The 15,939-nt window shown below is 41.9% G+C and overlaps 2 protein-coding genes across 2 annotated transcripts in view; both read right to left on the bottom strand.

The window, feature by feature from the left end:
- Window positions 1–272: 272 nt before the first annotated feature.
- Window positions 273–15,939, bottom strand: part of LOC113816512 (zinc finger protein 596) — a gene marked incomplete at its 3' end in the record, with an annotated part of 18,251 nt that continues 2,584 nt past the window's right edge. Inside the window, 2 exon segments of the mRNA XM_070124418.1 lie at window positions 273–417; window positions 2,867–3,048. Of these exon segments, the coding sequence (XP_069980519.1) occupies window positions 273–417; window positions 2,867–3,048 (327 nt within the window).
- Window positions 12,430–14,667, bottom strand: LOC138862404 (uncharacterized). Its single transcript, XM_070124419.1, has one exon. The coding sequence runs from the start codon at window positions 14,665–14,667 to the stop codon at window positions 14,095–14,097; it is 573 nt and encodes a 190-aa protein (XP_069980520.1). The 3' UTR covers window positions 12,430–14,094.

Raw genomic sequence — 15,939 nt, 5'->3', positions numbered from 1 at the left:
CATTAGTGTGTGATATGAAATTCAAGGATGGTGGCTACTAATTACCACTATACAAATACCCGCACTTCTACGTAAAAGAGCAGATTTGCTGATAATCACATTGACGAGCGTCTGGCAATGTTTCTTCTGTGAAAGCACTGTCGATTTGGATTAAGCTTTAATCTGGATTTAAAAGTTGATCCCAGACCTTGCCATTACACATGTGCACTAGAGATCTGGATTAAACTTTAATAATGGATTAACTTTTATAGCATGTACATACTTCAACTTACCACAAAAGTTTTATTGCATACTGGGCAATTAATCTTATGTTCCTGCCTGTGAACATTGAGCTCATCAACTGTCTCAAAAGATTTTGCACACTCATTACAATGAGGCTGCTTCCGCTTGCGGTGCACTGCACGGTAATGCTGAACTCTGAAATACAAAATATGAAAAATAAATTAAACGTTTTCCACTACATTAACCATTTGTCTTCTGGCAAATGGTTTACCGTTTTTTTTTTCTGAGAGAGAGAGAGAGAGAGAGAGAGAGAGAGAGAGAGAGAGAGAGAGAGAGAGAGAGAGAGAGAGAGAGTGTGTGTGTGTGTGTGTGTGTGTGTGTGTGTGTGTGTGTGTGTGTGGGTGTGTGTGAAAGAGAGAGAGAGAGAGAGAGAGAGAGAGAGAGAGAGAGAGAGAGAGAGAGAGAGAGAGAGAGAGAGAGAGAGAGAGAGAGAGTTGTAATGATGGTCGTAATAATCTTTACCATATCTTTGGCCACCTACAATGAATGACCTCTTCATGTCTGCTATCAGTCCTAGCATTGATTGGATTTGTTTCATTTATATAATCATCTAGCCATAAGTTTCTAGTTATGATTATTCCAATATATTTTTCCCTATCTGCTATGTTTAATACTGTCGCTTTAAATCTTATTGGTATAGGGATCAATTTTTACTTTCAAATCTTATGCCACCTTATTCTAATTTCCTTACATCTAATGTGTGACACTTTATGAAATGACGCCTTTTTAATGTCTAAATATACACAATCCCTCCAGCTGTCACTTTCTTATAATGTTTGCAGGACACGACCTACCTTTCCTAACACCATACTGATTATCTGATATCACATTGTTTTTCAAGTACTTCAATCCAATGTTTCCTATTCAACCTCTCTAGAAGCTTACATTCTACACTAATTAGCAAAACTGGTTTATTAATTAGGTTTTACTTGTTGACTCACTTAAATACAGGTTTAATGTTGGCAAGTTTCAAAGCTTTTGTAGTTTTCCTTATCTCATTCATATTTAGAATAGTAACAGCAAAAGTGTAAGGTAACTTTCTATTTCAAAGTGTTCTGAACAAACAAACTGAAGTTTTTCTTAAGGATTTCACACATTTACTCCTCCTTGTATAATCAAAGTCTGACTATTTATATAAGTCAAAGAAGAGCTTAGGTTGATTTGCACAATTATTTTATTATATCCTTATCAAAATCTAGTTTTGCCTCTCTCATGATTTGGGCATACTCATTTCTTCCTACTTAATGTCTTTCATACACTGCTTGAGATCTATGTTTCCTACATCATTTTCAGAGGAGCTGCTTGCTTTCTCCTAAGGCCTCTTTAGTAAAATCCGGGAAGCTCAATGCGTTGGAATTTTCTCAACACTACCAATTAGACGTCATTGTTTTCAAAGGTTCTGACTGGTTAGCGGGTGCGCTGCCCAGCGTAAGGGAGAATATGGAAAAAAAAACTATCGGTAAGAACAGCCATAAACAGTAGAGAGAGGGAGAGGAAGGGTGGATTGAGGGAGATAGGGAGAGAGAGGTAGCTGGTGATAAGAACTACACACAGATTACTCCATGCAGCCCATATACACTGGGCTTTTAAAATCAATTACAAACCTAATAATCATTGTGCTTGTAGCCTTTTGAAAATACTCCTTAAAATGTATTGTAGATAAGAGCAGTTATTACACTTCATTATCATATGATAATAACTGTGAAAGGAAGAATATATTTATCAAAGATATAGAATATATAGAATTTCTTAGTCTTATTTTTCCTAGTTTGTAACACTTATCTCTTTATTCAGCAGCAATCACATAAAACTTTGTAATCATTTATTTATTTGTGATGTGTCATTTTCCTGACCATGCTGAAAGACAATATATAGTATGTTCTATTGACTATGATTATTTATGTAAGACTACCTTTGTCGTATAAGTTTTGCTGGTAAATCAATAAAGGTGGTGGGTGAGTGAGTGAGTGGGTGTGCTCTTTTTGGTGTGCGTGCATGTGCATTTTTGCGTGCATGTGCATTTTTGTGTGCATGTGTATTTGTGTGTGTGCGCATTTTTGTGTGCGTGTGTGCCTTTTTGTGTGCATGTGTATTTGTGTGTGCATGTGTATTTGTGTGTGCATGTGTATTTGTGTGTGCATGTGCATTTTTGTGTGCGTGTACGTGTGCATTTTTGTGTGCGTGCGTGTGTGTGATCGCCTCAAAGATTGAAAGCTTTGAGGTGATCATACTGATCGCATGATGGTATTCAAGGTACAATGAAGCAAGGTCTATATAAGTACTTATATAGACCTTGCAATGAAGTTCAATGTTGTTGACATTTGGCCATATTAAAATATTTTGAATTATTACATATTTTCCTGAGATGGATATTGTCCAAAGTTAACTGTTCATTCAACCAATAATGAACAAGTAAAGATTACAAATTAACAAAAATCCACATTACTTACATCATGCCACCTGCTTGGATCTACCAAGATCATCACTATCATGACTGCTATACCTACTACAAGACAACATATGCTACAAATAAGATTACTGTAAAAATACGATATACTAATAGAAATTGAAATCAATACCATACCTGTGGTTATTTGATGCAAATGTCAGGTTACATGTTGTGCAACGGAATACTCGAGCTTCTGGGTGGGTGTGAACCATCTTCACATGTTTCTCCAGTCGGGACTGAATGCGATATTCGCGACCACAAATATTGCATTTGTAACAACTACTCTGTGGTGGCGCCACACGCTCCCTGTGGGCAGACTGACAAATACTATATTATTTTTAGAAAATATATTCATTATCTAATTTTCTTTCTCTTTTCCCCTCTCATTCTATGCCCCCATCTCCCCCTCTCTTTCCCTCACTCTACATCTCTTTCTCTACCCCCCCCCCTCTCTCTCTTTCTCTTTCTCTATCTCTCTCTCTCTTTATCTTTATCTCTCCCTCTCTCTTTATCTCTATCTCTCTCTCTCTCCCTCTCTCTTTATCTCTCTCTCTCCCTCTCTCTCCTTTTCTCTATCTCTCTCTCTCTCTCCCACTCTCTTTATCTCTCTCTCTCCCTCTATCTTTAACTCTATATATCTCTCTCCCTCTCTCTTTATCTCTATCTCTCTCTCTTTATCTCTATCTCTCTCTTTCTTTATTTCTAACTCTCTCTCTCTCTCTACTTCTCTCTTTATCTCTCTCTCTCCCTCTCTCTTTATCTCTATCTCTCTCTCTCTCCCTCTCTCTTTATCTCTATCTCTCTCTCTCTCCCTCTCTCTTTATCTCTGTCTCTCTCTCTCCCTCTCTCTTTATCTCTCTCTCTCTCTCTCTCCCTCTCTCTTTATCTCTCTCTCTCCCTCTCTTTAATTCTCTCTCTCTCTCCCTCTCTCTTTATCTCTCTCTCCCCCTCTCTTTATCTCTCTCTCCCTCTCTCTTTATCTCTCTCTTTCTCCCTCTCCCTCTCTCTTTATCTCTTATCTCTCTCTCTCCCTCTCTCTTTATATCTATCTCTCTCTCTCGCTCTCTCTTTATCTCTATCTCTCTCTCTCCCTCTCTCTTTATCTCTCTCTCTCCCTCCCTCTCTCTTTATCTTATCTTTCTTTCTCTCTCTCTCTCTCTCTCTCTCTCTCTCTCTCTCTCTCTCTCTCTCTCTCTCTCTCTCTCCCTCTCTCTTTATCTCTCCCCCTCTCTTTATCTGTGTCTCTCTCTCTTTATCTCTCTCTCCCTCTCTCTTTATCTCTCTCTCTCTCTCTCTCTCCTTCTCTCTTTATCTCTCTCTCTCTCTTTATCTGTCTCTCTCCCTCTCTCTTTATCTCTCTCTCCCTCTCTTTATACATCTCTCTGTCTCCCTCTCTCTTTATCTCTCTCTCTCTTTATCTCTATATATCTCTCTTTCTCTCTCTCTCTATCTCCCTCTCTTTCTCTCTCTCTCCCTTTCTCCCTCTCTCTCTCTCCCTTTCTCTTTCTCTCCCTCTCTCTCTCTTTAACTTTATTACAGTTTAATACGCTGTCATTACCAATTTTGGGTCGCTTTTCTGCTAAAACATTAAGTGATGACGCTAAAGTTATCTTTAGCATGACCCATGCCAAAATCAAGGTAGCTTATCACACTAAAAAGTTATCCGAAATCATACTGCAGCCTCCACAAGTGTACTGCTGTTTTGAACTGTTGAAGTGAAGTTGAAAGCTGCAAATCCGTCTCTCGCACCAGCTGATCCACATTCTGGAGTACTTCAGCAGAAATATGGGTAAAAAGGTCTCTGTTCTCGCGAAGGGAACCTGAAGTTTGTGACCGGCTGTGGCTGTTCCTTGTGTTGTAGGTTAAGGGAACCTCGGGCTTAAGTCGTAACGTAGCGAGGTAGGGGTTGTTCTGCTGGTGGACCTTGTAGAATACACACAACACCGCCACGTCCCTGCGGTACTGGAGAGACTGGAAGTAGACCGGGCGATCATTTTCCCGCATCTTGAATTCCACAAGGCGGCGGGCTTGGTTCTGTACTCTGTCAAGTAGGGCAAGGAAGGACGGCAGGCAAAACGACCATACCAGAGGGGAATATTCCATCAGGGAGCGAAATTGTGAATTGTACAGCATGCAGCAACCTCTGCTGTCTAGAAGATGGGAGACTCGGCGTATGCATGCCAGTTTACGAGCTGCTCTTTTGGCCATATCCTTTGCGTGAATAGTGAATGTCAGCTGATTATCAAACTGTACTCCAAGGATGCTTATTTCTCTTGTGAGATTGAGTGTTTGCCCATCAACACTAATGGAGGGGGTTAGTGGGCTCTGTTGACGGGAAATTAACATGACCTGGTTTTTATCAGGTCGGCCCCACGAGGTGATGAGTGGTAACACATTATTAATATGTTCAGCTGTGGCAGTGCGTCCATGCTTTTCACATGTAAATGATAACGTGCAGTCATCAGCATATGCATAGGCTTCTGGAATCAGATGTAGAATGTCATTGAAATAGACGTTCCATAAGAGCGGGCAATGACGCTGCCCTGCGGTACACTTGCACTGATTGGGTATTCATTTGAAGTGCAGCCAATTACCACAACTTGGAGAGTTCTTCCTCGTAAATAATCTTTAATCATCTTCAGCAGATCACCATCAAAACCAATATTCTTTTGTTTTAGTTTATTCTGTCGAAGGCACCGGTGATATCCAGGGCAACGACGTAAGTTTCTTTGCCAGCATCAAGGGATTTGTTCCAACTGGTGACTAACTGTAGTAGTAGGTCGGATGCTGATCTCTTTGATCTAAAATCAAACTGCTTGCTACTGAGTAGGTGGTTGCTGTCAAAGAAGCACAGATGATTAGTGAGTTAAGTCTCTGATTAGTAACTGATGGAAGCCGAGATGTGCGGTCAGGTTCACAAACTCACATTTTCTGATAGTGGGAGGCAAGTAATTCGTCTTTGTTCTGACTAGAAATTGCTACGTTTCCATCTGGCTTATATAGTGGTGGAATGCAGTCTTGATCCGCGAGGCCCTGTTGTTGTTTGACTAAACTCCACCAGCCTTTACTGCCGATCGAACGGTTAGTAAGCTTGTTACTGAGACTGTCTCCACTGTTTAATGGCCCATTTTTGAACGTGTTTCCTTCTTTTGCAGGCAGTTTTGTGGTTCAGCTTGTTTTCTGTGGATGGGTTACGTTTAAAATAATTCCAGGCTCTGCTTTTTTCATCGGCTGCAAGTCTGCATGTGTGCCCAAACCAAGGCTGATCTCCTGCTTTGTACGATTTATGGGGTATAAAGCGTTCTTGCAGATTCTGTAGAGTTTCGGTGAGTTTAATAGCTTGTGTATTAACATCTCATGTGAGAATGGAGTCCAATGTAATGTTTTCCAAGGCACTGCGAAAACCTTGCCAGCAGCCCTTATTCCAGCTCCAAATGGTTCTTGTCAGTGCTTCCTCACGAGTGGCCTTCAGGTTAATCCTGCTGTATATGGTATAATGATCTGAGGAGCCCACTGCTCCTGTGCTACGGCAGCTAACTGCTCCTTCGGGAAGGTCGGAGATGACAGGGTCCAATGAAGAGCCTGAGATATGGGTGGGGAAATCAACATGGTTGCTTAGCCCATGTATTGATAACAGATCCTCAAAGAATCTTGCTACAAGATGCTGGTTCTTACCACCTACAATTAGGATGTTTTTGCAGGTGTACTGATGTAAAATTCCATCCAGGTTGTTCATTAGGAACTCGATGGGTTCTCCTTGCCACTGGGACCTATAGCAAATGCAGAGCAAGACGGTTTCCAGGGTGGTAAACCAAAGCCTGAAAAACATGAGCTCTAGATGATCAGGCATGTCGATTTCCAGGGGCTGCACGGAAAGTGTCTTACGGAAACAGACAGCGACACCACCAAAGGTGCCACTATTTCTGTTCTTTCTGTGCCATTTCGAAAAACCAGATATTTGTCCAAAGTTCTCTGAGACTGTTGGATTTAGAAAAGTCTCCACAGTGGCAATTATGTCAGGACTGTGTGGTATGATATGGCTTTGTGTAAGGTCACCAATATATATCTGGAAACCTCTGACATTAGCCGAGAGGATGGTAAGATTGTCCGGCCATTTGCTGGAGTGGGACATTGAACCAGATGATGAAGTGGGTGGATAGTGGTCAGTGGCCAACCACCAAATCCTGATGGTCTGTAGTGATGTGGACCAGTAGACAGGCTTTGGAGCGTCTTAAAGATCAGGGCATTATTGTGTGCCTGTTCAGATGCAAAATTCTGTAAAAATAACATTTCTGTCTTTCCTGATTATGTTTTTTTGCCCGGCACTCTTGAACTGTGTGCCCCCTACGGTGGCAGAAGTCACAGGATTTCTTTCTGTTACAGGAGGCCTGAGTGACCCCTAGTTTTGCAGATCCTGCAGCATAAAGGTCGCCTTCCACCCTGAGGTACTGCACCTCGATTACAGGGTGTATTGGATCAATGGGGGATGTCTATTGTTAGATCTACTTTGTTGGCCTGCATTAACTAAGATTCGTGAAGCTGAGTTCGAAACTGCTGAAGCACTCGACAACGGCGCTTGTGAAGAGTTACTTTGTTGTAGGCCGGACTGATCTGAGCTGCTCTGTTCCTGCTGCTGTGAAAGGAAGTGTGCGTCAATCTTTTCAGGACACGCAGTACAGGCAAGATCTAACTTCTAGGGATGGAAGTGCAGTTGTCGAAGCAACAATGCTGTCAAAAAAGTTTAATATATTAACAACAGCATCCCTCTTGCTCGCAATATCCTCTGTGGTAGTGCCGAGGAATTTCAGAAGCGAGTTCTTCCTTGACAGCTCAGATTTTAGGTTACAGATTATTTTAACTAGGTCCGTAGGCTCTAACTGGAGAAGCTCCCGTTCCTCATCAATGGCAGGAGACTCATGTGTCTCAGTTGACTCATTATCAGGATTCACGTGATAGACTTCGTCCGGGATGCCAATGGCTTGGCGTAGCCTTTGCACTTCTGTGCAGGTGAAGTGGCTGTCTTCACCGAGGTACTGGGGATGGCAGATATTCGGGCAGTCTGAGTACGAACAGTTTACTTTGCCCTTGTTGGTAGTAGACTTGCCACAAACAGCACAGCACTCATGTGGTTCATAGCCAGGCAGGTCCTCAGGTCGTGCAATCCAAGCAGGCTGATTAAGAGTGCTTATCATGTTTAAGGTGCTCACTCACTCACAGACACACAATTAAAAAATATGAACGTTAAAAGTATCTTGAAAACAGTAGTAAATAAATACAGTTTATGGCTGTATTATGATTAAAAGACAAGTATAATGAATTGCCTTAAAACGCCAGTTGAACAACACAAAAGAACATTCACACTGTTACTAAAAGAAAAAAAGTCTGTCAGACTATGCATATTAAAAGACCTTCATGCACCCACACTTGACACGTAAGAGTAAATAAAACTTAAAAGCATTCAATAGGACAAGTGGCATGAATTTAGTTAAATGATAAAAAATAAAATAAGATAAAAATATAACAAAAGCAAAAAAAAAAAAAAAAAAGTACTCGCAATTATAAAATCAGTCTAAAAACGTCTGAAAAAAAAAAAAAAAAACGTCTAAAAATACCGCCCGTTGGCGACGGATCCCTCCGGGAGAAGTGGGGATGTAGTCATTAACACCAAGCGATAGTTGGATGCTTCGGTAGTTTGAGATAGGGGGAGGTAGCCAAGGTTTGAAGGCGAGCAATGTTTATGGATGAAACGACAAAATGACAAATTACAAGTACTAGCATAAATATTTCTTATGTAGCAGGCCACCAGGAGGATGACTGAATATTCGTTAGTGAATATACCAAAAATCGCAAACAACAAAGGCCTAGAAAAATATGAAATACCAAGGTAAATACAGAGCAAATGAACTGGCTGTGACTCAGCTGTGACCAGCGTTGCCACGACTACGACGCTTCTATTACGGCATGTTTTCTGTGTTCAGCGTGATTACACAGAGAACGGGAATTCTAAGGGGAACAAAAATAATAAAGGCTTCCCTTTAACAGAAATGTAATAGAAATAATTACCTGACAATAACGAAAAAATGATGTACACAGCATTAGTTTTGTATAATAATAAAAAAACTGATTTATATGAAATACTGCTCCAAGGGAAACCCGACAAGTATCAATTTCCCAAAGATAATGATTAAAATCTATATTAACGTGTCCCTTCTTCCGAGGCCTCTTTCGCCGGCGGATCAGCCTTTGGGAAGGACTACCGTTATCCTATAAGCAAGAATTCTTTCGCCATATTGTTTTCTATAGACTTTATTCAGGTATGATGTATTTCAGCGACTTAAGAGAGATATGCATTGAGTGAAGGCCACAGTGTAAATCATTTGAAGTTTATGAGGAAATATAAGAATAAGTATCTGAAATTTGTATATTATTGGTTATGTATCTGAACTTTAAAAAGAACTGTGTAAGTGCTTATCTATTGTTCATGCTGAAGGAGTGGCCAAACAGAGCATAAGTCGAAGTGGCACCACATTACATGACACCAACCTAACCAGCAATCCACCTCAGACCATTGTCTATCACATAGCATTTGCTCCTCACACGTCCCCACCCCATGTAAACGTGATCCACAATGCTAGGAATCTCCGAAATACAAGCATTATAACACTGTACGAAGGGGATCACATGTAACACTATTCAAACACAGTTACACCCAGGAACTCAAGAGTGTGTATTTCTTTTCATAGTGTATTTATGTGATAAACGAGTTATAGCTTAAGGCCTTACATTTTAAGGAACCTTCAAAGCTTTCTAATATATTGAAATTACTGCATGACGTTCAGAGATATTCGTCTGTTTCTGCATTTTATTTAAATATTTTGAAGTTTGCAGAGAGCCTAGCAGAAATCCTCATCAACCTTCAGCCACGGTTTAGAGTCCTTTGTGTGTAACCAGCCGTCTTTAAATTATGTCTTTGGCGGCATTCTGCTTGATCAACATTTCATTGATAAACACCTCAGTCTCAGTATACATATTTCATTATCCTTTGACGGCATTGTTTCATTCCTCTATGTTTAACTTGGCGAGAAGCCTACAATACTTAATCGTACCTTTCTCATATTCGTGAGTAGATCTAACGTTCGACTTGCATGAAAATTTAAATATCGAAATGCAAATAAATGATATATGGGAAATACACAAATGTTAGAACGGCTTTTAAGTCTTCTATGCATACTACATACATCCCTTTATATTGTAATAAGATACATTAGGCAAAATCACCATAATTTGCACCAAATAATGAATGAGGTAATATTACCTCACTCCTGCCGTACGAGGTAACCTCGTACGCCAGCCGGGAGGAGCGGTCAGATCAGGTCAGGAGCGGCCAACCCGGGTCATGGGCCGGCTCGTCGAGGTGTGAGTGAGAATGAGAATGAGGAGAGGTCAAGATTTGGTCTCCCTTTTATGCTGACCAGCAGCATGGCTTCTATATTTAGAGAGCGTTACTTGGGGGTGAAGCGAGGGCAGACAGTGAGCGTGAGCACTCGGCCACCACCTACGCCTCGTCCTCGTGGCATCATCTGAACCCCTTCAAGGTTGACCTATCATTGTAGCCCATCTGCTGGTCGTCTCGTTGCGTTCTTGTTCTTGGTCATCCTCGTGTATCTCGTCGTTGTCGGCCTCTTCATCTTGGTCCTTAGCGCATCCATCTGTCATCGACGTCCACACGTCCTTGAAGATTTCACCTAGGTCCTCCTTGACTTCGGGTCGTCCAGTCGTCCTCGTTGTCCTCATCCTGGTGGTACTCGCAGATTCGTCCAGGTCTTTCTCGGCTGCGGCTCGTACCAACGTCCTCGTAGCCTGCGTCTGGGCAGGGGCGTCCTTTCGTCTGAGGGCGGCTTATTACTGAGCTGGGGAGCTCCTTGAGTTTAACCGATCCACGGGTGTCCAGGCAGGCAGTTTTACCTATCATCCTGGGGCCTGCTCTGACAAGTCCTGACAGGCGGCGCCCGTCCACTTCATCTGGGCGGCTTAATACCTGCAGTCGCAAGTCCTCGTCCTTTGGCCTCTCTCTCTGTCTCTGTCTCTGTCTCTGTCTCTGTCTCTGAAGGTTAGCTACCCACGTTCCCAACGTTAGGGACTCCCGATCCTCTCTTCAACGCTACAACACACTTGACCAGGGGTAACGGCCCTGACCAGACCCCTTGGGGAGTCACTCCCACACGCCTGGTACCGCTCCCTTTGCCTGCAACTGCACAAGCACAAGACAGTCACACCATGCTACCAGCCACCTCAATCAATGAAGAAAGAAACCAGAATTGTGTCTCCATACACCCGCCAAAGTCAAGGGAAAACAAAACCCTAACACACACTCTCTCTCTTTCTCTCTCTCCCTCCCTTCCCCCCCCTCTCTCTCTTTCTCTCCCTTCTCTCTCTCTCTCCGTTCCTCTCTCTCTCTCTCTCTCTCTCTCTCTCTCTCTCCCTCTCTCTCTCTCTCTCTCTCTCTCTCAAGAACAAGTGTCTGTGCAAAGTGCATTTTCTTTCTTTGGCATGTTTTTTTTCGATTTTTTTTTCGTTTATATTGCTTTAATTTTTAATTCATGTGGGTGAAATACAACATGCATTTTCTCTAAGTTATTATCTATTTCTGCAGACATTGTAGGCCACATGCCTAGAGTCCTAAGCATTGCCATATTCTTGACATTTTTTTATTCTCATTATCTCTCACTGTGTTAACCGACGCCATATCAACTGAGTGCATTTATTTTGGCTCGGTATGATTATGCATTTGTAGGATATATTTGAATATTTAAATAATTTGGTTGAATTATGCACAAACATTTTTTCTTTCCCCACGCTTCCCACCTATCTCCGTCCCTTACACTCCCACTATTACCATCCTTACCGTCCTAAACCCCCTCCTAACCCCCACCCATTATTCCCCCTCCCTCTCTACCTATTTTCAATAATTCTGTTCAGGCCAATAGCATTCAATTATTTTTTTGTGACATTTACTTAAAATAGTATTTCTTTTTAAAAAAATGCATTAATTTTGGTGGCTGATGACCTGTCTTAATGACCTTTTCTGTCTTGTGATTCCTAGGTTTATTATCCAATATTATCTTGAAGTTAAGCTTCGAACGTTATATATTGTTTTCTTTTCTTAGACATGATTATACAAACAGAGTGTGTCTTGTTAATTCGTGTTTTCATATGGATATTGAATTCTTATACATACAAACGTTATACTTCTTTTTTTGTAAACCACTTGACACATAGTTGTTCATGTGAAATCAGGTTAGGTCCTATCAAACGATGTCAATACCTCACTTTTTAATGACCTATATTAGCCTCGATTTTTTCTTTCCACATTTATTTATACGTGTATAATATTGTGATTTTATCATTATCCAGTTATCGACGTATTTACGATAGAGTGATGAATTTACTTCCGGTTTGCATAAATATATTGGGAGCTGTAATAATATTAGCATAATTCATTGAATTAAATCAAATGATTTTAAGGTATTATTATAGTATATTTGTGTATATTCCGAAGTATTTTTTGCTAAAATTATTTATCTGCTTTATATATTTTTTTCTTTACTTATTCAAGTATGGTAAATTCTTCATTTAATCTATCGGCAATATGATTACTTATGTTTGGATCACTGTATACTTATTCTTTAGACATTTCATTTTACATCTACTAGCTATTGCCATTTCTAACAAAATTCAGATAACCTCATATGACCTCAGGTAAAAAATCCCTTTCCCACCATCAACTTCACCTGACTTAAATTACATTCAAGCTATTTATTTATTTATTTATCTCCGTGTTAGAGATTAATTATATTGTTCATGATTTTCGCTTTCACGAGTCATCACTAAATGCGAAATTGCCTCAATCATCCTTATGATTATCCCTTATTTCACTCAATACGATAATCGTTAGTATGCCAACCTAATTTTCGAAACATTTTCTTAATTAATCAATCTTAATCACGAACCTCACCTCATTATTACATGGTCCTTGGTGACGACCCCCAGCTAGGTATGGACATGTAATTAGCGTTAAGGTAATTAATGTAAAGTTGTCCTGTATGTGCCAAGCTGCACACTTATCACTAGAGGCGATCTCAGCGCCACGCCGCGCTTTCTTATCGCTATACGTGAAATTATCGCTGGTATTCCCCAAGAAGAAGGGATGTCCAATTTGCATTCTGCATATGAGCTCGTATGATGATATATCCCTTCTACGGTTGGGTCATCACATCATCACTTTTCCTCAGGGAATTTATTTTAAGGTTATATCATTTACAATCACGAGGGTTGTCGTTACATTTACAATCACGAGGGTTGTCACCGTTTCATTCATTTTACGTATTAATTAAAGTACCTTTTTGTATGATTTCGCATAGTAGTTGATTAATGTTGCAGTTACCTGAAGTAAGTTTATTGTTATTAGCGTGAATGTTTTTTTGTGCAGTCAGATCGGTGATAAATTTCATTAAGCTCAACCTACATTGCCATCCCCGCCTAAATACCTAACCCCCCCCTGTATGCCCTCCTGCCTCTCTCGCCCAGTCTCTGCCTCCGGTGTACTTCTTTCAGAGAAAGCCAGCACCATCCCGTCAAGGACGACGGTTAGTAGCGTATGCCGAGCGATCTGAGGAACAAGTATTACCTTCCCACGTCCCCAACGTTACGGACACCCGTGCAGCCGAGCCTCTCGTCAACGACAGAACACACATGACTAGGGCTCTCAGCCCTGACTAGACCTCCTCTTGGGGGCGCTCCCCCACACGCGTTACCGCTCAGCGCGCCCTTGGGCTCCCCTTGTCCAAAACTGCACCACACGAGATACAGCCCACACCACGCTACCAGCCGCCTCAAACAATAAAAAAAGAAAGCAGGATTGTCTTCATAACCCACCAAAGTCAGGCTAAAACAAAAATCCTGACACTCTTTCTCTCTCTCCTTTTTTTTAACATCTTTATTTATAGTCATCATATGGACATGTATAGGTTGAAATCAGTTCTTTTAGAACTTACAGGTTTCATTTTGCGGGTCAAAAGTTACCTATTTAAAGGAGCTTATTTGAAAACCCAACTTATATTTGTAAATAATAACCAGGTTTATCAAACTAAACAAATAAACTGGAATTAAAGTATGACAAGATTATATACAGTGTTGCTTTAAGTGTCGCAAAGACTGTACAGGATATTCAGAGGTGACGGTTTTCTCGACCGCCATCGGTGCGCTGCTGTCCTCACTTGCTGTGTGGTCATTTCGGCGACATCGGTGGTGGATGTGAATTCATTCCACAGTCGCGCTGCTTTGGCTGAGAAGGTGCGCTGATGCTAGCTGGACCGCGACCTCGGAACTTCCACCAGAAGCCGATTGGAGTGTACCGTCCTCGTACTTCTCTCTCGGCCGTGCGGTGGGAGTCTGAGGCTGGATAGATGAGGCACCTGCTGCACCTGAGCCTTGTGGAGCACTGTTAGAGCCCTGACGTCGCGACGATGTTCCAGTGAGTCAATGTGACAAGGGTTGCTGGCTTCCTGGATAAGCCTGAGAGCCCGTTTTTCTATTTTATCCAGCCTGTTGAGGTTCGTGGTCGCACTAGAAGACCAGGCCAACAAGGCATATTCTAGATGTGGTCTGATCTGGGACTTGTACAGCGCGAGAATTCCTCGAGGATTCAGGAGGTGAGATATATGTCGGAGAGCTGTCACCCTCAGAGAAATTGTTTTGCAGATCCTACTGACGTGTCTGTTAAATCTGAGCTCATTGTCTATGTCCAAACCAAGGATTGAAATAAAGTCCTCAAGTGGAAGGGCAGTGTTGTTCTTCATGACGTCTGATGCAGCTTGAGAATGGGATGTTGTACAACCATTGCCTGGGTCTTGTTGGCGGCAAAACTTACTTGCCATTGTGATCCCCAGTCGTGGATTGCTTGTAACTTTGAGTTTATGCCCATTGCTACAGTGTCATGATCCTTAAGTAGATATGAAATAGAGATTCCGGGATGTTCCCTAAGCATATCATCAATGTATATGTTCCATAGGATTGGGCCGAGTACAGATCCCTGTGGTACTGACGCCTGTATCTAGTACTTCTGGGATGACTGGCCACCAATGACAACTTGCAGTGTTTTTCCAGTGAGATAATCACCAAAGAACCGCAAGAGGTTGCTGCTTATGCCCCTTGCTTGTAGTTTAGTGAGGAGCCCTCTGTGTCACACTCAGTCAAAGGCGCTGGCTATGTCAAGGGCGATCATCAGAGTGTCCTGACTGGTGTCTAGAGCATCCTGCCAGTTTTTACTTAGTAGTAGAAAGTCAGCAGTCGATCGGGAAGAACGAAAACCAATACCTTGCTGATGCATGGCAGGAGGGAGATGGGCCGGTAGTTATCTGGGTTTGTTTTTGACTGTTTCTTATGCAGAGGAATCATCCTTGCTTCCTACCAGATGGTGGACCAGCAGCTCTCTTCGATGCATGACTGGAAGATGGATGATAACGGCTGAGATAATTCGGCTGCACACCTGCGGAGCGTGTGTGGGCTGATGTCATCTGATCCTGGTGCTTTCTTTGTGTTTAAGTTTTGAAAGATCACTTTTGTTCTGGTGTGACAAATTTGAAGACCAGGTCATGGCATACTGCGGGTATCTCTGGAGGTGTTCTGTTGGCATCTAGCACTGTCATTTTTCGAGTGAACAAGCTTCCCAGAACATCAGCTTTTTCCCAATTACTTAAAGCAGTTGTTCCATCGGGTTTGGTTAGTGGAGGTATTGTAGGTTCCCGGGTTTCCCCTTGGTGCTCCTTGATGAGTGACCACCACTCCTTGCTGCCTACTCCCAGAGATGTTAGTTTCCTTTTTGTTTCCTTTTGCCATCTGTTGCGGGCCCATTTGCACGTGGCTGTCATTTCTTTGCAAGCAGTTTTGTACAAATTCATATTATATCTTGTGGGATTAGCTTTGTATCTTTGCCATACTTTGTATTTCCTTTTGGACGCTTGATAGCATCTGTAGCCAAACCAGGCTTGATCCCCTGGTTTGGTGATGTATGTCCGCGAAGATGCGTATTTCTCCTGCATTTCGGCGAGGACATTATTGATGGAGGATGCTATGTCATTTGTGTTCCCCGCCAGGAGAGCATCCCAGTCTTGTGCCTGAAGTTCTGCCTTCATACCTGGCCAGTCTGC

This window comes from Penaeus vannamei, chromosome 8, assembly GCF_042767895.1.
Source record: "Penaeus vannamei isolate JL-2024 chromosome 8, ASM4276789v1, whole genome shotgun sequence".
Lineage (NCBI taxonomy): Eukaryota > Metazoa > Arthropoda > Malacostraca > Decapoda > Penaeidae > Penaeus > Penaeus vannamei.
This window is presented reverse-complemented; position numbering and strand designations above follow the sequence as displayed.